Source organism: Cuculus canorus, chromosome 3, assembly GCF_017976375.1.
Source record: "Cuculus canorus isolate bCucCan1 chromosome 3, bCucCan1.pri, whole genome shotgun sequence".
Taxonomy (NCBI): Eukaryota; Metazoa; Chordata; class Aves; order Cuculiformes; family Cuculidae; genus Cuculus; species Cuculus canorus.
The window spans coordinates 65354112-65379579 of record NC_071403.1 but is presented as its reverse complement, the minus strand read 5'-3'; the positions used below and the strand labels follow the sequence as shown (position 1 = coordinate 65379579).

The 25468-nt window shown below is 35.9% G+C and overlaps 1 protein-coding gene across 1 annotated transcript in view; it reads right to left on the bottom strand.

Annotated features, from left to right (window-relative positions):
- Window positions 1-24662, bottom strand: part of WDR64 (WD repeat domain 64) — a 38194-nt gene extending 13532 nt beyond the window's left edge. Inside the window, 11 exon segments of the mRNA XM_054062334.1 lie at window positions 2708-2849; window positions 3951-4006; window positions 8253-8298; window positions 8301-8383; window positions 8893-8911; window positions 8914-9106; window positions 10366-10476; window positions 13454-13525; window positions 22387-22508; window positions 23461-23477; window positions 24583-24662. Coding sequence (XP_053918309.1) covers window positions 2708-2849; window positions 3951-4006; window positions 8253-8298; window positions 8301-8383; window positions 8893-8911; window positions 8914-9106; window positions 10366-10476; window positions 13454-13525; window positions 22387-22508; window positions 23461-23477; window positions 24583-24662 — 941 coding nt within the window.
- Between the last annotated feature and the right edge of the window lie 806 nt (window positions 24663-25468).

The following is a 25468-nucleotide window of genomic DNA, read 5'->3' as shown; positions in this document are numbered from 1 at the left end:
AGGAATCTTTGTTTTCTTAAGTGGAACCATCATTTGAATTAAAATTCCAAACCAGTTTCTTAATTGTTCTCATAATTACATTTATTTTGTTATTATTTGCTCGCAGCAATCTGGTTTTAGTTAAATTAAATATCACAGAAGGATTCTTCTATGTATCCTGAAAAGCTGTATTAAACACTGGCCAAAACACCACAGTACAGATAAAGAAGCCTGCTCAACACTATTCACATGAATTCCAGGTCTCACTGCAGTGTGTACTGAGCTTGTCTGCCACGTTCAGCTATGTATTAGATAGCATAATGCCTCTCTGACTGCTTAAGAATGAAGAAGGGCAAAAGTGATTTTACTTGTCATTTTGTGAAGGATATCAAGGTCATCCAGATACTTTAATTGTATTATATTAGAGCTATACATCTGATTTTTATACTTAGTTTACAGCATTAGCTAAATAAGTGGTGTTTCCTTTAAACCTTATATACATGGGGATTAACAAAACCAGGATTAATTGATTTCAAATGTGTGAGCCTCAGATTTTTATTTTTTTTTTTCCTCCACAGGTAGTGCTGAGAGCACAATGTCTATAGCTAACCTTGATCACAGTGCTCAGGTCAAGTGCCACACTGGTACATGTAGATTTTGCCATTATATCTGAACTCTACAGTACACTGAAAAAATAATGTGCTGTATTTCATCCCAGAGTCTCTGCTCCCTGATAATCCGGATGGGAACTTGGACAAACAGTGCAGTGAATCTCTGTTTCGTTCATGCCTAGGTTCATTTCAGTGGGGATAACTGCTGAGAAGTAGGGTGTGAGAGAATAGTGTGCATGTTGGTTCTTATGCTAATGGTAAGTGGGGATGCAGCCAAGTTTTGCACCAGGATGACAGGGTTGGACTGAATTCTTGAAATTCACAGTTTAGAGACTGCTTGAAATTATGACATACCATAAAGACTGTGGTGTGTAAGAATATGATTTAAAGAAAATAATTCACATAGTACTTGTGTTTTATTTTCAGCAAAATAATGTCAACACACAGTGTAGCAAGGTCTACCTTGGCTTGCCAGTCAAATTATCCAGTTTGCTCAGGAGGTAGAATGTACATTTATCATAATAAAGGCTAAGCTACACTCTGCTGAATGAACGTAACTCATGAAATTTTGCAGTATTTTAAAGCCTTATTTAAGTGTTTACTAATTTACAGAATTAGAGATTTTGTGTATCGTTTAGGTGGATTGAGCATGCTTTTGCTGCAAATAGAGATTAGACTTCTACTTAGAAAGGTGGGGTTTTTAGCAGACTGTGAGACAGTAAGCCTCTTTATACTGGAGATCTGCCTTTACTGAGAGATGCCTAAACCTGTGTTATAACAACCAATCCTTTCAGAGCTCCACTCCACCCATTCCCTCCCTCACCCTCTTCCTCCCTCCCCCACTAACACACATGGGACTTCTTTGTAGGCACAAGTGACCTGCTGAGTAATCTGTACTTTTGAAATCATCTGTCTAACTCACAAAGTTAAGCCACATAAACAGAATTGGGCAGTGCCAGAAGAGGTCATCTGAAATCCAGTCAGACTATTCAGTAACGGATGAAAAGCAAGCAGAATAGTCCTCTAAAAGAAAGCACATAGATCTTAAAAATAATTTGAATACAACAGGCATTGCGTAGTTCTACTTGGTCCTTGGCATATTTAACTAGACTTTCAGAAAATCAGGCTGTTTGGTGTTTTCTTTTACATATTACAATTCATCACAGACAAAAAAGATTAAACTGCTGCATGGTCATATTTCATAATAAAAAGACTTAACTCATGGAATTGAAATTAAAAGCTGGCTTTGGATGAAAAAAAATTGCAGCTGCAGAAAACACCTGAAATATTTGCAGTGATCAAACCAATTGCTTGCACACTGTGCAAATAAAACATGCTAAAAGGCCTTACAACAGAAAGGCAACAATGTACTTGCTCGTTTTAGTTATGGCACTGAGACAATCTCTCTCAGTGCATATTACTGACCCTTGTGTTAAAAATCTTTTATGCACTTATTTATAGAAATTATTGTTCTCTCCTGAACAGTTTTATTTTGAAAAAAATTATATAGACCACTGATGCCATGATTCCGCCAATAACTTAAGGGAAAAACATCAATTTCTAGGAGAATATTGCAATATTTGCTTGAAAAAGATTTATCACTGATTTTATTAATATTCCTGTTCATGGGCAATATTCTGGATCAGTAAGCCTTGTAAATGACACTCTTCCGAAAGAGGTCAATAGTTGAGCTTGATACATAGTCACCAGAGTAAGAAAAGTTATATCCATGGATTTATTAGACTAGCAAATTGAGAGAAGGATAAATCAAGCTGCAGGAGATTTTTCAGGTAATCACTACTGAATTCAGGTATAGGTTATGTTATAATTCCGGTGGTTGCTGATGTAGTATGGAAATTACTAAATTGTTAATATCAACTGTCGTAATTATTCTTTTGTCACATTCGGAAAAAAAAATACATCAAATAGTTCCACTGTAGTCTTGCTTCTCAAGGAAAAAGAATTTGAAAATTCTAAGATAAGGCCTCACTTTCTCATTAAAATAAGTGACCTGATAAGCAATGAGTTAGGACTATATGCCATCAGAAGTACTTACACAAAACCAGAATCCTACTTGAATTTATAGCATTGATTTCCATGAAGTTGAGAAGTATTTTACCTTTGCAGAGGAAAGGGTGATGACATGTTGATCTTCTTCATTTGTCACAATTTCTGCACTGTGTCAGTGTCCTGATAGCTTCCCCCTCGTAGGCCTACTATGAACAGTGGGATGCCACAAACCAAGTAGCTTGTCATGACCTGAAGGAAAAAAAAATATATATACATAGTCAGAAAGACTGAATAGCCACTCCTATTAGAAATAAACTTTGTAACTGAGAGCTTAGTGTTGATAAATTTCTGCTTTCACCATGTAGGAAACTCTCACATAAGGACTTGATTTTTTGATTCTAAGGGCTGGATTCCATCTTATCCCCAGACTTGTATTAAAACCATATAATTGATTTTCCCTTCAGAACTTTTTAATGTTGCTAGAGGAATATTGGGGACACTAGATGTGACTACTTGCACTAGTCCCATAGAAGCAGAATACTTTATTAGAAATAGAACTGGGGCTCAGATCTGTATTTCCTTCAAAGATCTAATTTACAAAAATGTCATAACAACATTTGTGTCCACTTAGCCAGGAAATTAAGGGGTGGCCATCTCTATGAAAGAGAACAGGAATGGGAACAGACAAGAAAGTTGAGGGCAGATATGAAACAATGACTGCTGATGAGTGACTTTGTGTCTTGAAGTAAGTGAGAATTAGGTGTTTCATATTCATTTGTATTTCCAGACATTAAATTTACCTACAATTTAGGGTATATTCCTTAATTGCATTATATATGAATCTTTTGGTACTATTTTCATAATAGTTTCCATAAATATCTCAAAACGCAAAGAGGTTAAAAATGTATTATTAAACTCCTGGGTTTACATGCTGATGTAAAAATTCCAAATCAAGAGTGTGGAAATGTTATGATGCAGGAACAGACTGGAAGATTGTTAGAAGTACAATTCTATACTTTTCCCAAATCATCATTTCAGTGTACTTAAACGCAACATTATTAAACTTTTGTGATGTTGCCCATGCTTTCTGTAGTTTTCGTGCAGTGAAAGTCAAGACAAATTAAAGTGCAGTGTTGAGAAATCTTATCCCCTTCTAAGATATTCTGATTAGCTAACTATTTAGATGGGATAGGAAGTCTTGCATTCTAAGTTTAGCCTTCAAACATCACAAACAAATAGTAAATCTACCCTTTTCAAAAATTTTTAACTGAGATCAATATTTCTTTCTGTAGTTGCCACTATTCAGAAGACTCTTCCAGAACATCACTGGTCTAAGATTTGTTTTATTACTTTTTCTCCTGATATTTTCATAGATAGCAGTGGTATTCCTTGTAATTGTCATTTTGCTAGGATATAAAAAATGCACTCTTTAGTCTCTGTATGATACGTTTAGTCTCTAGGTGATAGGTTTCTCACCCTTTTCCGATATTCAATTAATCTTTCTCTAACATGGTTAATATCAGCCATACAGTGGATTCCAGTTCAACATGAGGTTTTACTAGTGTCAAATTCAAAAAAGCCAATGTTTTGCTACCTGCAGAAAATATATTTCAACTGATACAGGTAATTAGGGCAAGTATTGCTGCATGATGGCCCTATTCCTATACTCTATCATAGGTGTTTATTGCTGGTCACTGTTGGTGATGGGATAGTGGGCTAAGCAGACCTTTGCTCTGGCCTGCCATAACTATTCTAATTTTCTTAGGGAGTTTATTCAGATTTTTCTCTTCCTCTCTTATTTCTGTAAGGACAATTTTCAGTGCGTAACAAAAACTTCTATTAGTTTCTGTATAATCGACCTTCTGAATACTTCACTCTGTTTTTATTACTACAGTAAAATCCTCCAGTTCTACCTGTAGGAAATACTAACCACAATTTGTTTTATTGGCCCTCCCCACTTTGTCATCAGTAAATTTCTCCAGGCTATGTTTTTGTGACAAGGTAATCAATGTAAATAAGATCTCCCCCAAGGCTGAACTTCAGAATTTTCACTCTTAACTGGCCCTATGGATTTTCCTTTAAATCTTGTGTCTCAAAAAAATAATAGAACTTTGTGATATTTGTTTTGATATCTGTCACAGTTTTCCCTTAGTTAAAGTGCTTTCAGTGCAATTCAGCTTGAATTGCATTATTTCCCATGTCTAGGTCTTTTTTTTCAAACTTTTTTTACTGTCTTGCATATTATCAAGCCTGGACAGCAAAGCCCTGGCCATTTTTTTTTCTTCTAAGTGGCATTTTTTTCTTCTAAGAAGTGGCAGATTAATTTTTTTTAAAAAAATATTAACAATTTTTTAAGCAAGACTCTTGCACTGAAGACTTGGAGATAGCCAGAATTGATGCCACTCAGGGCACCGTCGTGTCAGACACTATATACAAATAACACTGCTGCCACTCTCCAGCCACATTTCTGCAGCACGAGATATGACTACTGCAACAGAAAAGCTCAGAAAATTATTGGATAAGAGGGAAACAATGTGTGTAAGGATGCTCTTTCTGTAGTCTGCTTTGGGAGAAAGAAGGAATGGTAAAGCTTTGAGAGAACATGATCAGAGAGAAGAACAACAGAAAGGAGTAAGGTGGGCCAATGTGAATGCTTAAGACAGGAAAGGATGGTCAAGAGTAATAAGAAATGATAGGAACCCTGCTGGTAACACAAGGAGTAATGTGGCCAAGACGGTTTCCATCATGACTTGGAAACGTGCCTTAGAGTCACTCATCATTCTGTTTCTCCTGTTTTATTATAGAAATAATATACTTGAATCTAACCCAGACCGAGCATTGATAGATTCCGGCCTAGAACTGTTTCTTTTCAGAGTGAGGCTCCCAGCAATTAAAAGCAAGACCCCTGTTTCCTATGATTTGAGACAGAAGCTGTTACTTAAATTCTTAAGGCACTAAAATGAGCTTTATTTGATCTTATTTAACTAGGGAAAAAATCACAACAGAGTTATCTCTATCACTAATAAAAGAGTTACCCATGTAAGAAACATTAGGAAAATACAGTCTACAGTCATTCCACTTTGCTTTTCAGTGGTATACAGAATAGCTGTTCGCATAATGTATAAAATCTCTCGTTAAGAGCAAATTCATTTATAACAGTGACTTAGATACTCGCACAAATACAATGGAAACAAGCTACACTTTCAATTACAGTAATAAATCTCTGACTTGAATACCTGAATCTTTTGTCAGTTGTACTCCAAACAGAATCCTAAATGATAGCTGTTGCCAAAGTTAGGGTTCACACACTTTTGTGTGCTTAAAGTAGTTCACCACTGAGGAAAATTATCAAAGTAACTGCCTTCGTCCATTTCAGACATGGAGGTGTATTGTGGCCTTTATTTTACATAAAGCTAGTACAGTTATTTTTCTGTCACTTATGTATAATGTATTCTAAAATGCATAGTCTCTATTTTATCAATTTTGTGTTATATAATAATACAAAGAGATTGCAAGTTTCTGAAACTCAACAGACTTATTCAGTTACAGTCACTGCAAAGGCACAGGAATTAAAAAAAACAACATAGATTGTGACTCAGCGTCCCCTTTAAACCCATCCTTAGAGCAACTTCTGCATTTCTCTCAATGTTTCATACATTGCTACTAATAAGTGAATCTTTTCTTGATATTTGGAGTCAGCAACAGCATGGCTAACACATATCTCTGCCAAGAAATAGTGACTGTCAGTGTAATTAATCTATACAGAACCGAATGAGTACAAGTTCAAATTTTTTCTTTCAAATACAGACAAGTAGGCAGTCTATTTAGCTGGGCTAGAGCGTAACCACGGATATTGAAAACCAGGACTGGAGATGACAGTAAATTTGACAAAAGACTTCAGAAATTTCAAGGGTTAATGAAAGAGGCTGTTCTCTGTAGGCAGGTATAGATAAAAGCCTGTTTACTCTCTCTTACTTAGAGGGAGAAAATCTTTCTTTCCAGAACTCTAACAGAGGAGTCTTAATTCTCTTGATGGTATAAAATGCAGGTAATTGATTGGCAGATTTCCTCAGGAATCCTCATATTTTTTCTTTTATTTCTTAAATGTAATACTTCTATATAACTGTCTTGGCTCTTTAACAAACTGTAGTGAAACTTTTCTAACACCAATATGAATAAGAGGTTTCAGCAAATTGAAACCTTTCCCAAGTCATGTTTGTAACAGAAGCAGCCAGTGATCCCATCCACACCTCCCTTTTTAGAGATATTTACAAGAAAATATTATAACTGCTCATTAGCCATTATTCACAAAGAAACTTATAGGAGATAAGATACATTCCATGCCTCTTCAAACACAATAACAATTGCTTGCTGCAAAGTTAATTGGGAACATTTATTCTGCTAGCACTAGTAAATCATATATTTCAACTGCAATTGCTTATGGAATGGGTGTTTCAAAGTAATTTGATCCATAGCTATTTTCAGGGCTATTATATTAATTGTAACAGCTGTGTAATTTCTCAGTTGTCTAAATGCAATTTCATTTATCTACTGCATGTATTTATTGGAACTGGGGACACAATTATAGTCCATGCTAAATGAAAAATCAAGATATTTGCAGTTCATGTTCTGTATAACAGAGTGTGGTGGTAGCATATACTCTTCTGACTGTACTTTTGGCTCCACAGTCTTTTTTACTTTCTCCTCAAATTAATTCTATTTTTCCAAAACTCCCAGCAAAGTCAAATAGGATTTCTCAGCTTTTGTCCTGTAATATCATGTGACCTTCGACAAGCTGTAATTATTTCATATTTCACTTTCCCCTTCCACAAGAGACATGTAATAGTCATAAAAAATAAAGTTCTTGGACTGATGCAAGAATTGCGAGGTGAGTATTTATGGCTTGTGTTATACAAGAAATAAAGTCTACCCACCTTAAAAATCTATTAATCACTGGATATTTCTCACAGAGGAATTGCCTAGCTAATCTAATGTTTACAATGCTCCGAGATATTTGAATGACAAAGTTCTATTTATATGTTATTGTTATTTTTATATCCAATTGTGTTTGTATCATTTATTTTTTATTTGAGCTATAAACTCTTTTAAAATCCCGGACTAGTAAGGCTCAGAATCGTGTACAGCTTTGATGGACCATATGAATGGTATTGCACGAATAATGAGGCCACAACCCCTTTCTGGCTGCATAGTAAATCCATGTCACTGTCCTCAGAATGGATTGCTTTCTTGGTTTAAGCTTGTGGAACTGAAACTTGTGAAACTGAAACTGTAAATGAAACAATGGAATATATTTTTGTGTAGATATAATTTTTAAATGAATGGATACATAATATACATGTAACAAAACAATCAATTTTCTAACTAAAATTTACTCCTTGAGAAGTTGAAGCAGGCAACACTGACAATGTAACTTATTTTTAAGTGTTATGAGTAAGGAGCATATATAGACAGTCCTCTCTGATATCAAAATCTAACAAAGAAAAATGTTCAAGTATTTAAAAAGTTATATCCTCGTATTGACAATGCCTGTACAAAAGACAACTTCAATATAACAGGGTGGCATCTTGCAATGAGATCTTGCACTGATCTCATGCAGTTATAAAGAAGAAGGTCCATATGTCATATACTTACAAGTTGTCCTCTAGTCACTTTATGTTATCCAAAACAAACGAATGCTGTCTGAGGAGCAGGATCCAAAACAATTTAGGTCAAAAAAATACTTAACTTCCACAACCCAGTCATATTGTACCTTGCATTTAACACTAGGGATATAATTGAGACGTTATTAGGATATTAGCATCTCCAGTACTATGCCCATTTGTGGACAGGAGTTTTTTCAGTGAATTTATACACAACTAATGGTAGCATTTAATGTCCAAAGCAGATATGGAACCACTCTTCCAGATCAAAAGCAAGCAGAGCTAAAGTTAGGGTTGAACCAGTCACTTCTCTAGTAGCGTATATGCTTCAATCTAATGGAGCACAGTGAAGGTGTGCCTATGTCAAACAGGAAAACAAAAATCGTGAGTTATTCCCTGGAATTTTACTCTGCAGAATCTCCATTGTAAGATCTCTTGTGAGATCTCCTATTAAAAAATGCAGCATTTCCTTCACACAACAAGCAGCAAATCATACCTATTGCAATTTGAAACATTTTCTTTGTTAGGTTGGGTTAATTTATACACAAATGCTAATCCTCCATTTAGGCCAAGGAAAACCCAAATTAAAAGCAAATTGCCAGACTGGTAATATATTATCATAAGCAACTTACATATTAAAGGTTTTGGAGTAAAGACCTGAAGCTGTGATTCTGTTTTGCCTTTACATTGCTTCAATCCAAAGTGATGACTGATCACAGTAAGCAGGTGAACATAACATTTGTCATCTCCCACTGGAATATTACCCTTAGCCAGGTGATCTGACATAGCCACCATGCAAACCCAGAGGAGACCATTTTCCATTGCTTTGATGATAAAGCAATTATTCTGTGAAAAATGGTAAACAGTTTATTAGATATCACACACAAGCCCTTAAGTTGACTGAACATATTTTGCTTATCTAATCAAATTAGCATTCAGGTTTTGACTTTGTTCTTTCAATTATATCAGAGTCCTAATTATTAATACAGCCTGGGAGTACCAAGTGTACTTTATATCGGAGGTGTTTGAATTTTCAGGAATTGAGATAGTAGGAATGAATACAGCTGCAAGCCATTGTTGTATTTTCCTAGGCTGAGAAGTCCTGGGAATGGGATTTGGGGTCATTTGCACTACCCAGTTCATTGGTTCTACTGTCTGACTCCATCTGTTAGACAATCAAAGCATCCTTACCCACCTAAACTAGTACCTGTTTATATGCCATAGGAATTGACAGCTTCAATATTGTCCACATAACACAGAAACATTGAAGAGACATAACATTACTCCTGTGGTCTTGAAAGAGAACTGCTTCTATTTACTCAGATGACAGTTTCAGTTCTGACTAGACAAAACCTGATAAACAGTCACTGCAGAATAGATTTTTGAGCCTTCCTTCCCAAGAGTCCAATTGGATTCACAGAAAGACTTCAATTGACCTGTCTGAGCCTGAGGAGAGGCCTTTTAGTACTGAGAACAATAAAAAAAATCCTGACACTCGATCTTATCCTAAAACATTTACTTTAATTTCTCGGGTTTTCTCAGCAAACTTGTAATTGCTGAGTAAATCTGCAGAAACAGGATGAAAAAGCTAAGGTATGGGTCAGAAATCCTTGCAAAAATCATATTTTGTAATAAGGCACTCAAGAAAACTTTAACCTCTTGGACATACACTGTCAACATGAAGATGATTTAGCTCTTGGAAAGTCATAAACAAAATGTAGGATATGAAGAAATATTTTCTTTAAACCAGGAAGTTACCTCAAAGGAGTCTTGGTTAAAGTCCTTGGGAAACCTGTGCCTTGATTAGTAATGGATTCTGAGATATACATATGCACATTAGCTATACATGTGTACACATATGCATTAGATATACATAGAAAATTAATTCTTTGGAGGGTTCATTGCAACATAGTACAAAATCTTCCTCTTTCTTCTGAGCTTTTAAAGTAATCTAATAATCTCAAATTCCACTGTTTCATTGAGTTCCTACAAAGACAAAAGTTAATGCCTTCATCCTGTTAGACGAAAAGAATGTGAATGTACATTGGAAACAAAGACTGATCTTTTTCAGGCTTTCTCTTTAACATTAACCTGATCCAACACACCTCTGAACTCCATTCTGATTTATAGTCCCAGACAATGACTGTCATTTTAGTTACAGTCACAACAAATTTCAGTTGGGGTAGGAAATCACATCCGGTGATCCAAGCAGTATCCTGAAGTAAATGAAAAAAGGGTAGCTAAATAAAGATTTTCTCTGTAAATGTATAACCTTCTTTGTTATTTAAGTGCATATGTTAAACTATCTCCACATAAATTCTGTATATTCTGCACTAGCGGCTGAGTTATAACTCCAGTAATAGCTCATATGTGAAGCTACAGAGGTGCCAGGCTCAACCTCTGTTCTCAGTTACTCACCTCACATGCAGAGGTGTTGCACATGAAAGGACACAATATACCTATATTTTTATCTGAAATGTAATGAAACTCTGAAAAAAACACTCTGAGCAGAGGAAATTTAAATTACAACATCCATTACAACAACAGATTAATTTTTTTCTTGGATATAGTTTAGTTCAAAAGAAAAAGCTAAAAGAGAGTAAAAATTTCAGCTGTAATAGTACAAACCTTACTGAAATGAATGCTTATGAATGTTTATGAAAATAAGTAACTTGTATTAAATAATTTTAATTCTCCCAATAGTATCAAGTATTTACAAAGATTTACAGTGCATCTGCCCATATTTAGCCATATGTCATATATGCCTGTCATTATACAGCTCTTAATGTCTAATAATTTCTCTTGCAAAGTGTAAGAGATGCACTGGACATCAGTTTATTCCAGGGTGAACAAATAGAATATGGTCCTATCTCTTCGCCGTCTTGTATGTTTCTTACAAGTCAAATGCCCCAGAAGTGGCACATTTAAATTCTGAATTGTATTAGATTCACTAATTACATCAGAACAATCATTATTCATTCATGTACATTGACTTCTGTGGGATACATGTGCATCGAAGAACACTATATGTTTAATAATCTGTGCTTTAAAAATGCAACAATTATACAAAAATAAGCCTCTGTCTATTTGTCAACGTAATGCTTGTGAACTCATATTTTGGCTACTCTCTGCCCACAGCACAAGTCCCACCAAGCAGTATCTTCAGTGCAAGCATCTTCACATTCCCTTACCAATACGCTGTAAAGCCCAAATAGACAAAACAATTCACTAGCTAAGATTTCAAGGCTAGGTCTCTTTCTGGGTCTTTGAGAGAAGGAGACTGACACAAAAGAAGCCAATTCTATATTTGCCTTTGTGATGTGAAGTATTATTCTAGCAACAGGACTCAGATGACTGCAGTGCTAAAGAACTAGAGTTTTCTTTGCCTTGCATCAAGATGTATCAGAGCTATTCTACAGAAGTCAAAATTCATTTGCTCGGTTCAACCGAGATCAGAGATCATATAATGAGTAAACAACTGCTTTCATAATGTCTTAGTCATTTGCAGAACATAAAGTTTTATAAGTGAGACTTGAGGTCTCTAATTCATTGCATTAGCAGCTGGGTGTAAAATCCTTTACGCTGCAGTCACTGATGTCAGAGTGACATCAGTCCGGTCTATGAGGAGGCAGCAATTCGACTTAAAATCAGCATGGGAATGTGGGGGGTGGGGAAGAGAGCTATTTTTAACATTATTATTATACTTGATGAAATTATTTTCCATAGGTACTTAGGAGGGATAATGCTCTGGAGGACAGAGAACTAGGCTTTCAAATAAATTATTTCAGCATTTACCAAAACTGCAGTATTGCTTTGTTGCTTAATCATCCACAGGAGTCCTTTCTTGCTTTACATGCTCCTGTCATAAGCATTATGCACTAATTAGCTGAAATCTCTAGAAAACATTAGTGCTTTTAAAAGCTTTGTTTCATTGTCTGAGCCAATTTTTAATAAACTGGTTATATTAAAATTGTAGAAAAGTAAAGTGTCAATAAGCACAGATGTATGACGTACCTCATAGCATCTAGAAGTGCATACCTCTAAATGGCAATATAATCATCTAGCAGACTCATTTGCAAATTCTATTTAAACAGCGTCTCGAGCCTGAAGTTGTACTTGAAATGATACCTTTTTCCATACAGTTCCATACACGAGTGAAGTAACAGTGAAGCAGAGACATGCAGACTGTCAGAATATTTGAGCCTTTTAAGCTGTTCAGTGTTACTATATTGAATAACTCATCTTTGCAAACAACTGATAAATGTTTCTGTCCATTCCAGCTATGTTCAGTAGCTGTAGAAAAGGCATAATTCCCTGGTTTCCATTGTACATGCAAAAGTTGGTTCCAATAGCATATTTTGAATTAAGGGAAACTTTTTCTAAAAAAGAAATGCAGATTGTTTTCTATTAAACTAACTTCTGTTAAGAATATATCTTATTAGCCACCTCTACTTTCTGTCAAGTTCTGTGGACTGTTCAGTATGTTTATAATTGAAAATAACAATATATATATATATTCTACATATATAGAAAAAGTTAACTTTAAGTAAAAAAGATATCTAGCTCTCCTTATGGGTAAGTTTACATGCTAGTTCACAGTTCTCTTGTCTCCCATATATACTGACTAATGGAATAATAAAAGTTTGTTTCAGTCACAGTTACCTTGTTGGTAGATGTAAAAATCTTACAGACACAGAAAATCTAAACTAATAGAACCATAACATTAAGAACATCTTATCTTCCTGACACGCATATTTGTACCAACTCCAAGGCAGTAAGGTATTATATCATAGATAATCCTATACTTGATTAAAATAATCATGTTGCATTTTTAAATATAATTTATGCATTGTAGATGTGCTAGTTCTTTCTACATTATTTAAAATAAACAGAAAGGCAAAGAATAACTGCATAAATAAATAGTCTGAGTCAGACAAATTCAGAAGTTGAAAATAATCTGGGAAAATGGAGAATTGGGCAGGGCACCAGTGGAGTGTTGGATACAATGAGCTTAATAAAATACATGTTCTGAAACACAAGAAGAAGTATGAATAAGATGCAAAAAGACATGAGACATTATTACTGCACTTTCAAAAAAGTGTGCAACTCCTGAAATGAAAGAAAAAAATAGTTTTGGATACAAGATGACATATGTCACCTGCATGAGTAATCTATTGTCCTTCAGATAGATACAAGAAAAATCTTGTTTTCTTCTTTCAGCTGGGAAGACATGGCATCACTTTCTCCTATGAAATAGCCAAAAACCTAAACAAAACAGAATAGAACAAATCAAGTAATTTATAACAAATTAACTTCTGGAATACACATTTATATCTATAAAGTCAAATATTTATCTATTTATATCTATAAAGTCATTTATCTGATATTTTTATTACTTTTTATTCTTCAAATAAGTTCCCTAGTGTTTGCCTTAACCATCAGATGTCTATATGACTTTAAATACTGAGATCTACTACTAAGGCACAATCTTTCTTCAGCATTTGGAAAGAAGCCAGCACATACATTGTTTCCAGGAATCAAAAACATCTTATTGATAGAGCTGTTAGTACAGCCTTGCCTTGTAATACTTGTTTGTAAATAGACATCTTTGATTTCTCTTTTTTCAGTTTTACCTACTTGTACTTCCTCAGCTACACCTTAGCTAGAAGAAAAAACAGTAAAAGGCAGGCAAAACAGATCACTCTATATTTGTAAATTGAGAGATTCAAAGCACCATAGTGTATAGCCTACACAGAAGCTTTTTCCCACGAAGATATGTAAATTCCCATTTGCCTGAAAAAGATTGACTATGAAGTCCATTATTAAAATTCATTTTCAGCAATCTCCCTAAGCCTGAGGCAGTGTTCTGTTTGTACCGACCCTGATGGAGATCCCCAGACAGGATATTCAGGTAAGGAGCTCATCTCTGTTCCAGGATATGAAAAATACTTCACGTGAAATACTCTCCAAACCTCGAGCTCTGTACACAGAGCAGGTTAGTCATATCCTCAGGAAATTAGTTCATCTCCATTCATCTATGCAGAAATATTTTTAAATCTCCTTTCTCATATTACAGATATTATATACACTCACTTTCTTTCAAGAGTTCTAAAAACAATGCCCCTTTGGACACAAGACAAAACTTTACACTTTTTTCTAGTTCAACACTTTCATGGTATACAACAGAATTAACATTTTTCTTCTTCATGGTGAAAGATTCAGGTGTCCATCTTCAAAAAAATATTCTCACACAACATCACTCTTCATCTTTTACTTCACAGCTCCCTCCTTACCCTGCACACAATTATTTTCTATCCTACATCATCAGTTAATGTTATAGACCCTCACATTCTCTTTCTGATTTCTTGTAATATTGCCTTGTCTTTCCATCCTGTATCCAAATCGGACACAGGATTTAATATACTAAATTCCAGGTGTATGCTCCTTCTGCAAAGTCATAATAATATTATCTTCATGATATCCAGCATGAATCAAAAAGTGACAATACTTGTGATTCATAATTACAGACTGTTTTTCATGTTATAGCACCTCACAGCTGATTCTCACTGTGGCTCCTGTAAGCCACACCACTCTTTTACACCACTAGTGAATTGGCTTCAGCTGGGTTTTGTATCACATGGGGTTCAGCCTTTCCACCCCTCTGCCCACTTATTTAATGCATACGTTGTCCAGGTGTCCATGGGTATGTGATGGGGGACAACACAAAAAACATTAGTAACTGTTCTTCCCTTACCCACCATGCTAGTCACTTTACTGTGGAATCCTATCAGGTTGGTTGAACATGATTCCTATAATTATCCCTTTGTAAATCCAAGCTGACGACTCCTGATCACCTTCTTGTCCTACACGTGTGTGGAAATGATTTCTAGAATTAGTCGCTCCATCCTCTCCACCAAGAATCAAGGGGAAGCTAATTGTCTTGAACTTCCATGGGTCCTTTCTCTTACCCTTATTGAAAATGGGACTGACATTTTACTTTCTTAAGAGTATGTTTCCATTTACCAGGCAGTGAAGAACAGACTCTTCAGCTTTCTGGGGACTAAGATTTTCGTTGGAGGAATTTTTGTTTAATGATAGGTAGACTGACCTGGTATCAGATCACTCTTGAGTCCTGACAAGATGCTGGATGCAGTGTCTGGGCTAAGCCAGTAGCTGCCTTAAAGCCAACAGAGGTGGAAGTTCTCAGTGAGACACTCAGATGTGTCCTGTCATGCTTCCTGTAGACATGAGATGATGCTGTATCTTATTCTGATTTTTTTGCTTTTTCCCAGCAGGCAGAACACTGCATAGATGCCTTCTGCTGACTCCAACATGGAGAGAGGGAACCCCAACAAGCCTCACCCCATAATATCTACTAGAGGCTGATGAAGGGTATAAACAATGAAGCAAAATGCAATTATTTCAGAGGTTTGCCACTAAAAAAATTGGGAAACAGATGCAGAAGGCAGTTTCCCAAGTCATTGATAAATCACACTGTCTGTCCAACATAGGTCTTTCAAATTTTTAAGCCAGTAAACAACCAATGGTAGATCCTAATTTAACTAAAGAGAAGATTTAAAGTTAATTTAATTTTTTGTTGTTTTTTTTTTAAAATAAAAAATTGTCCTTTGAGTATGAATATATTGTTGTGGAGACTATTGGAAACTCAGGAAACCCTTGAACATGGAAGTACTTGAAAAAGAGAAGCATTAGGAAGATAAAGAAATAGGAACACTCACACAAGGCCGTGATCTTTCAGGTCATGGAAATATATCTGGAAGATTTTCTCAAGCTAAAGAGAGCCCAGATAAGGAGAGGTAAATTTGAAAAAAATAGATATGTGAGAGTAGGAAGAGAGGAACAAAGGGTCAGGGCTAGAGTTTTGGCAGAGGGGACAGATGAGAGACAGAGATGACAAAATAGAAATATCAAATGAACAAAGTGACATCCCTCTTTGTTGACTCTCAAGACTGACGGCAGGCTCAGCAGTGCCAAAAGCAGCAGGGGAACTCCGAAGAACAAGGATGAAATCCAGTCCTTTTAGAAAATGTTCACTAGAAAACTGGAGCACAGACATCAGAAACCAAGACGGCTATTTAAGTTGTTACAGAAAGTAACTGTTATCAAAGAAACATTGAAAAATTAAGTGACAGAAAAGAAGCTGAAGGAAGATTAAGGCTATTTACATCATTCACAGGGGGTAATTAATGATATACCAGAGTTGCAGTTTGTAGATGTAATTTATCTAGTATAACTAATAGGTTAGTGAGCACAATAAGAATGAATGTATCAGGCAAGGGAAGCATATCTGTCTCTTTCACCATCTCTTTCAATCAGCTGGTCTCAGCTAGAATACCCAGAATACTTCCCAGTCTTAACAGGCCAATTTCAATAGTTCTCAACATGCAAAGGAGCAGATTTGCTACTTTTTTTTTCCTGTCAGAAAAACTAGAGTTTCACTTAAAGGAAAAGAAAAGGCTAAGAAGGATGCAAAAAGCAGGAAAAGAAAATGAAAAAGAGGAAGAGCTACAGACATGGGTGGAAACAAAACCCAAAGATTTGTAATCGTCGTCACTCAGTAAATATATATATCTTTGAAAGTCAAGAGGCGAGATAGATGAGGAGCTGTAGTGCAGCTACACTTAGAAGCCTGTGGTGCAGTCCAAAGAACACAGAACACTGACTTCATTCCTGATTAGTAACTAAAAAAATTTAAAAAGACCACCACCACATAATATGTAGGATACCAACTAATCCCATTTTATTTTATTAGAATCCATTCAAATAAGCCTGGAAATACCTGTTCCTGTCATTACAGATAGGATGTCACTATAATTACAGTAGATCAAAAGCTGTTGCTGAGGTTAGGGTTGATGTAAATTGGGCTTAGACAACAGGTGATCAATACAATGATTATTCTGTTTCAGTGTAAACTGTATCTGAAGAACTCCAGGAATCAGCAGTTTTCTTAATTCATTTTTTACCTATTTCCCTACACCCAGCCTACCTGTGAAACAAATCTTATCCTTCTCTCCCGATAGAAGCTTATATTTATGTTCCATAGTGTATAGATAGCTCATAACACATATAATCAGATTTCCCTTTAAGCAGAAAAAAACCTCAAACCCAAAAGTGAAAAACTCACCGCAGCTTTTCAATGCAGTATTATATTTCAAACTGTGCTGGATAAGGCCAAGTTAAGGTAAAGAAATCAATATCAGACTGAAGCTGATTCAAATAGTCTGATCTTTGTCTATTTCATAGCTGAACTACCATTTCAATCATGGATGAATTTCCATTTATTTTATGTTAAATATTTCTCTGCACAAAAGAAAATAACTGAAAAAGCACATTAACACTTCAATGAGGATTTTTTTTTGAATCCTCATTTTTGATGGCAGTTGATATAGTATAACTGATATTCATCTTCTACATGAAATGCATGCTTTATTCAAGAAAGTCTATACACAGGGCTTTTTAAAATGCTGTGATCAGTCAGCTCACAGTTGGCAAAATTTAAGGAATCCTCATAGGAAGAGTTCTGGGGAATTATGTTGCAGGCAAATCTCAACAGATTTCATAAGGAAGCTGAAGAGGGTTGACCTCTTTTACTAGACCCCATACTGTACTTGCTTGTGTAATCATGTAACCCACGTAATTAGTCTTATTGGATTAGAAACTCAAGTAAGGTTTTGGAGTAAGAGACGCTTGCTCCAGTAAACAAATAAAGCTTCCTTCAGTTCTCTTGTAAATGAATGAGCCTGAACATATTTTGCTACTGTTCTGCTTCCCTAAGTAAAGGACTGTCAGTCTGACAGTCATCATGGATTGAGAAGTACTTATCTCAACTGTTCCCTGCTTCATATCCATAAGGCACATCTGATTCTGTATAGGACATGTGTCTACTTGCCACATCTACACAAGAGATTATGTCACCTCTCTCAAATTCCATACAAAGAGGAGTAAGAAGTTTGAAATAGGCTAGAGAATTTGAATAGTGCAAGAATTTGGCTAGTGTTGTAATAATGCAATATTTCAACATGTCTGATGGTAGCTGGCCATTTAAAGAAGTTAGCTTGTACATCATGTACCAGCAAATCCAGAAATGCCCTTCTGTGGTGATTGAAAAAGTCAATTTCAGCACAGTTTTGTAGCATTGCATGTCTTGCACAATCGATGCCATTTGCCAGTTTTGTTAAAATCTCTGATGTTGTGTTTGTCTGCTTACCCAGCCAACATACCATCCTGTTTAACTGAGTTAGCGCCTTTGCTGCTGCTGCTCCTGGAAGCAACAGGCTTGCTGCAAATGTTTCTCCGCAGTTCCACAGCTGTATATTGTCATCGCAGTCACTGGTAAATGCATGTAAAGATCACCTTTTCCTCTGATGGCTCAAAACAATGTGAATAAATATCATTGATGTATTAGGCGTAAGCATGGCTAATAGCGCTAAGGCACATGGACCTCCCATAATGCTTGATGGTAAACCTGTCCAAGCTCAATCACCATATACAAAAACCACCCCAGGTGGGAGCTACCTAGCCTTCATATCCCAGGGGAATGTTAACAAACTCTCATTACACCATAAACTTTCATTTTTATAAACATTATTTTCTGCATCAACATAATTAAATGACTGACAACTGTATTGACTCCTGTATATGACCTACAATTAAAATTCATACAATAATCCATTTTTACCCATCCTAAGATCTCCAGTTCCTGTGGCTCCATCTTTGATTCCAGTAGCTGATATGTGTTGTTCCCTATGTCCTTCAAACATCTTTCTGTCATGTTGGCATCAGCTTGACAAACTGTGGGATCCCATCCTTTAATAGCTCCCAACATGTCATCAAGGGGGAGTGCTACCAGACAAATATGAAATGGCTGTTCTGGCCGAGCCATTGACACACAAGACTTGTGTGATTCAAAGTTTTCACTAAAGACACCCAAATATGGCTGTTGTTGATGGGGGAACCAGACCTTTACCTATCCCCAGCATTACTGCTGTCCATGTTATCATCACTGCCATCATCACCATCATCTTCATCATGATTATCTCTCTGTTCAAATATGGTCAAACGCATGGTGCAGGCACCCACTTGGATCCTTGACCTGTGGAAACACAGGCATATCCTCGGCCCCATGTTATTAACTGATATGGCCCTTCCCATTGACTTGATTCCAAAGATGTTACCAATACTTTGGCTCCTTCCTTGTTGAGTTGTTTACTCTCCATTTATAAAGATAAAAAATTCTTTACTATAGGTGATTCTTCTACTCCCTGACCTTTTCACACATTTAAATAATTCAATACATACAACACTTTCCCTAATCTGTTCTGTGGTGTTTGAGTGCAAGGACATCAGCCGTACTGTCCTGCACGTACACCATGGTGGAATCTTCAATGCCCACATCCTTCTCTCTGTTTCCTATTTTTAGAGAGCTTCAAAGGAGTGCTGAGCAAAGCCAGGACTTTGCCTTTAAGTATCCTATCAAGTTGAAAGGGGAAGCAAAGAAGAAGGGTGATATGCAAGTAGGAGACATGTGAAGATAAAAGATTTCAAATTTACCTCTCACAAGTAGAATTTAATAACAGAGGAAATGGATGCGGCCAAAAGTTCTATCTGAAAAAGAGGGCTTGTGGACAAATTGACCAGAAGGCAGTTACATGACTTTTGATGTCCTCTGCAGCTGGCTACTTCACAGATTTCCCTCACACCCTCTTTGAAGAAAACCTTTAATGCCTGACATAAGCAAAGCTTGTGAGGAATGTGGCATTGTAAGTAGAAATGAAGTTAATAAATGTATTAACCAGAAATGTTCCCATATAGGAGCTTGTTAAATTGAAAGGATTGAATAAACTGCTTTTAGGATGGTATTATAAAATTCCTTGATATAAATTGTTGATAATGTGTAAAGAACGGGGGTTGAGTATCTTCAAGGTTTGAAATAACAACATGATGTTCCAGTGTAGTGTAAAATGGAAATATGCTAAGGAATTGGTAGCTTATGCCACCTGTTAACACCATGCCTTACAGCTTCAAGTCCAGTAAAGACTTGCCATACATGTTATCACAAGGAAGTCACTGTGCATTGTAATTTATGTCCCATCTGCACAATTCTGTCTTCAGGTAGAAAATAAACCCCAAATCTTGTATTAAAACATGAGCAAGGATGCATTTGATACAAATTGGTTCTAACAATGTAAAAATCCATCATCTTTATTTAACAGGTGCTTGAAATGCTCTCTGTGGGAAATAATAAAAGGTACTTCTATAGAGTTCATATTTTCTCATAAATGAAAAGAAAAAAGGCACTGTGTTTAAAAGAAACAAGACAAAGTACTTCTTCACAAAAGGTGTAAATTGTGGATACTATGCAAGTATCCTTTTTAGGTGGGTTCAGAAATAATTTCCAAATGGATAAATTAAAAACCCATCAAGGGACACTAAACACAGAGTGCAGTTGCAACTCTGAAAAATCCTTAAGCTATATGCAGCCAGAAGGAGAGAAAAACAGATCTTTCACAGTTGCCTCATTCTTACACAAAGATTTGCTAATTACTACCATTAAAGACAGAAAAATGGATTACATCTCACCTATCTACAGAATGAAGTAATACACAGAGAATTCTCTGTTAAAAAACTCTCTACTAAAATGCTGACATGCTTTTAATGCTTCACATTTAAAGTAAAGGGAATATTTATCCTCATGAAAAAGGGAAGAGGAAACAGGAAAGAGAAGGGAAAGAGGAAAGAAGAGGGGAGACTTTTCTGATGGTTTAGATGAAGATAGGCTTATCCTCAGAGCACAAATTGTATACTGTAGTCATAAGAGATTTTGAATTTTCTCAGGAAGCCTGAGGACAATGCATACCAGTGAAGCAGTTCAGGAGAAAACCTGAACATACTTAGGCTCCATAGTGCAGATACTGCTGCCTTGTCAGGTCTTATCAAACCTCCAATGGTGTGCTTTTATAAGGACAGATGCCTCTCAGCTGGAAAGAGTGGAAAGAGAAAAATCATACGTATTTGGAATAAGAAATATTTTTTCTTGCTGAAATTAATGGAGTAATTTTGTAACCAGCACACTATGAGCAAATCTTGGTCTTAAGAATTTGCAAGAAATAGCAGCATGGTCTTTAGCATGTGTTAAGCTGTTTTGCATGATATATTTATAAATAGTCTAAAATTAGCCAGAGATACTCAGCAGAAAATCCAGTACAGAGAATCTCTTAGCAAAAGGCTTGTAGAAATCACGCTGTCATTTGCAAAATACCCACCTGTTTACCCACAAGAGAAAGGGGGGAAAGGCAGGGCTCAGCAATGCTCTTTTGTACTTCATCTTTCACTGATACAATGGCCTGAAAGAACTGGACTTCACTCTGGTGAAATAGGTTAGGGATGTCTCTAGGGATTATTTTCTATTTACAACTGCCACTTACACTAAATACTGATCTTCTGGTGCTCAAGCTTCACATTCCAGGTGCTGGCACTAGGAGCACTGAATTTTTCTTACTTAAATTAAAATTATAAAGCACAGGGTGTGGAATAATGCAAGCTAGAAAGAACTAAATTTTATAATAATACAAACTACATGAGTCCTCAAGACACATACCAGAATGTCTATTACCACTAAAACTTCACAGAAGAAATTCCAAAGACAGTTTTTACCTGCCTATTTTCAAATGTCCTCCCTGGAAATTTGCATTTAATTAACAAATAAGCCCATGCAAGTTTGTAAATTGTTTACTATCCAACTAAACATGAAGTTCCTTTCTTTCTGAACTTATTAAAATTAAACATCACTCCTTGAATGGGACAACATAGCAACAAGCAAAGTTCTCTAGGCAATTCTTCAATTTAGCTTTTGTCTAGATAAAAAACACAATACCTTTTATCTAATTTTCTAGCTTCAGAGGCATATCTGCTTTCCAAATTTGTTTATTTATTTTCTTTTTTTAGGAAATGAATGGGCTAAGATAAATAACAACATGAAAATCTCCCATTATACCATGGAATTCATGACCAACAGACTCATGAACACATAATTAACAGTCTAATATTGTTACCTTCTAAGATTCCAATTAGTTGTTTCTATTTAATAAACCTTAAGTAATCCTTACCTCACGCCATTCTGTCCTTGCATCAGGATTATTGCTAATCTTCCTGAAAAAGGCCTTAATCTTGACTTCCGGACCAAAAAGTGTCTGTGTGGTTATATAGAACTTAGCATACTTTGTTTCACCTGTGTGGGAAAAACAATATGCATGGAGTCAAAAACTAGTGAGGTACAGCTTCCTTCCTTATCACCCTATCTCCTGTTTCATTTCTTCTTCAATATCAATAGCATGCAAGTTCCAGCTCCTCACATTCTATTCACTAATACGTTTTGGAATAAAAACAACAACAACAAAAAAAAAACCCCAAACACAAAATACCCCCTCTTAGTCTTAATATTCTGTCTTTTCAAAACTACCTCCTTTGCAATATGTGATGGAAACATAGAAAAAAAGAATAGGTGAAAAATTCTCACCTCTTCTTTCTTCCTTTTCAATTCTGATTTGCTGAACTGAACCTGTCCTGGGATAAAGTTTATCCTTTCACACAACAATGGCCACTTGCATTGGGAAAAGGAAAACTTCACCTCGATTCTTTACAATATTTCATGGTGTCTCGTGCAATTGCTGGTTGAACAGACGTGAACTTTCAAACTTCCAGAGACAGACAAGGATTTCATCAGGGTGCAATTCTGCTATAGCTAGCTTTTCTTTAGCAATATGAGATCACATTGTTCAGTAAGAATACACCTTTAAGACTAGCGATTGCAAGTTTATCCTAACTTTTAGACTTGGTTCTCCGTTTATATTTGCTGTGTGACAGGAGAACTGAGACCATCCTGATGATACTCAAGCAGGTGCTACTGATCCAAGGCTTGTCCAGGGAACTCAATCTAGGTGGGGATGCCTAGTTTTACAGTAGCAATAATAGAATTTTACCAAGGATGTTAAGTTATAAATTACTGTTCACATAGTACAGAGAGGCCAAAGACATCCAATCTAATCCAAAGAGAACTAGAAAAGGACTTTTTAACAGCTAGTTCTTGAGATTAATACCTAATGTAAATCTCTCTCCATTTCTTGAATATCTGCCTTATTGTCCTCTTTATTGTATTCAAAATCCCTATTTGGACTTCTAACCTAGAAATCCAAGTATCCTGCAGGAAAAAATATTTTAATTGCATAAATCATTATAATTGAGATTGCAAGAAACCCATCAATGGAGTGGCAGAGTATTAGTTATTTTTAGCTGTCCAATTTCTTCTCCCTTAAGCTCTTACAGCCATTCAAACTCCCATTACTTCTCTAACTCAACTTCTAGTCAAGTTAGTCTTTCTCCTAACACAAATAATTGGCCCAGAGATTAAGTGTTGGCTCTTAACCTGTGCCTGGCCAAAGCTCAGCTTTATGTCTCAAATGGTTACTGTTTAGAAAAAGGTTTGGATTTAACTTACACCTACGTTCAGTCAGGATCTTAAGGTCAGAATAGTCTTATACCACAACAACACAAGGACCTTTCTGATTTTTGTCCTTGGGACATACTTAAACAAAAGTAGGATGGGACTATTCGGAAAGCAAGATTGCAGCTATCATTTTCTTTTGAAAGTGGCAGCCCAGAACTCTCACTAACTAATCAAAATTGTTTTATATGTTACCCAGTGACTCGAGATCAGACAGAATTTTTGCCCTGCAAGAGCAGTAGTTCTTGTGTTTATATTTGTGTTGTCTTTCTATCCCACTGTACCTTAAATTCTTTAAAGAACACTGGAACTGTAGGGTATCCTACTGGAGTGGTAGAAAAGTGAATTTATTTTTTGTGAGGAATTTTCTAAAGAATTAATCTCCATTCATTCTTTGGAAAGGAATGATGTAAAAAAGCCAGCTTCAAAGACCTACTCAGTGCAGTGAATTAAGAAGAAGGACACATTTTCCTGGAAAACAAGGTGCTTGAGAAAGGAGTTTTGCAATTTGCACCTGTGATTATTAGTATGTCTTCTGTTGTCTAAACAGTCACAGTTTGAAGAAAAAAAAAAAAAAGGCCATATGTACCAGTATATCAGTATCTGATATATTAATATGGTAATTACTTATTACTTTGGATCATGATATGGTCGTAGATTCTCTTCATATGGAAGTTAGTTATCTTACTCGGGGTTCTGGATACAACACTACACCTCAGATGATCAACTTTGAGTTCCTACAATCCTTTACTAAATCTGACTCCTCATGCTTGATAACATTTTGCAAACTGGAAAGGCTTACCATCTTTTGATGCTGTAATGTGAGAGAGCGTGTTCTGCTATGAAGTCAGAAGAACTGTTTTCCTGCTGTGGCTCTGCCATTCTTTCTTTCTTGGTAACCTTATCAGGTTGTTGAAATCTACCTGTAAAACAAAAGTAGCCCAACCCCAAATTAGTTCCTTTAAAGTATTAGTTATTCTTATAAGTTAGTGTCCACATTTTACTTGTGTAATATCTGCAGTCCCTTTTCTGTCACTACACTATGAGGACATTAAATTCTAGCAACTTTCCTTTCACCACTCTGCTCCCATATCCGCTGCACATTTACATGAATATTATTAGCACAATAAATGTAACTGAACTGTAATTGAAGGTGAACAACACTGTACATGGCATTAGCTATGCTTCAACATACATGCATTTGTACTTATTCAGTGACCTTCCAGTTAGTGAAGTCATTAATTCACATTCATTAGCACAACCACAAAATTCTAAAGTGCTATGGAGAAGCACATCAGTGATAATGACTACAGGCTGGTAACTTCTGCCATTGAAAAGAAAAAAAGGAGTTAATGAAGAAATCATGAAAAATACGTTTTCCCTGCTTTCTATTCCCCCCACCAAGGTAACTTGCATCATCTTAGATTATTTTCATTTTTATACTAGTGGACATGTTACTGCTTTATTAAGCAGATTATTAAGTTTTGTTTGAGAAAATTTGATGGCAACAGGCAGGCCAAAATATCCCATTTGACTCTAACTAGTGTACATGCTCCTAAACTTAACAGAGGCATCTGTGTGAAAACAATGAAATGTGGGGAGAAGCAAGGACACCAAAGTTTTTCTAAATCCCCCCCGTCAGGCTGGGTATAAAGCAGGGTTGAAGTTCAGTGAAGAAATACATCTGA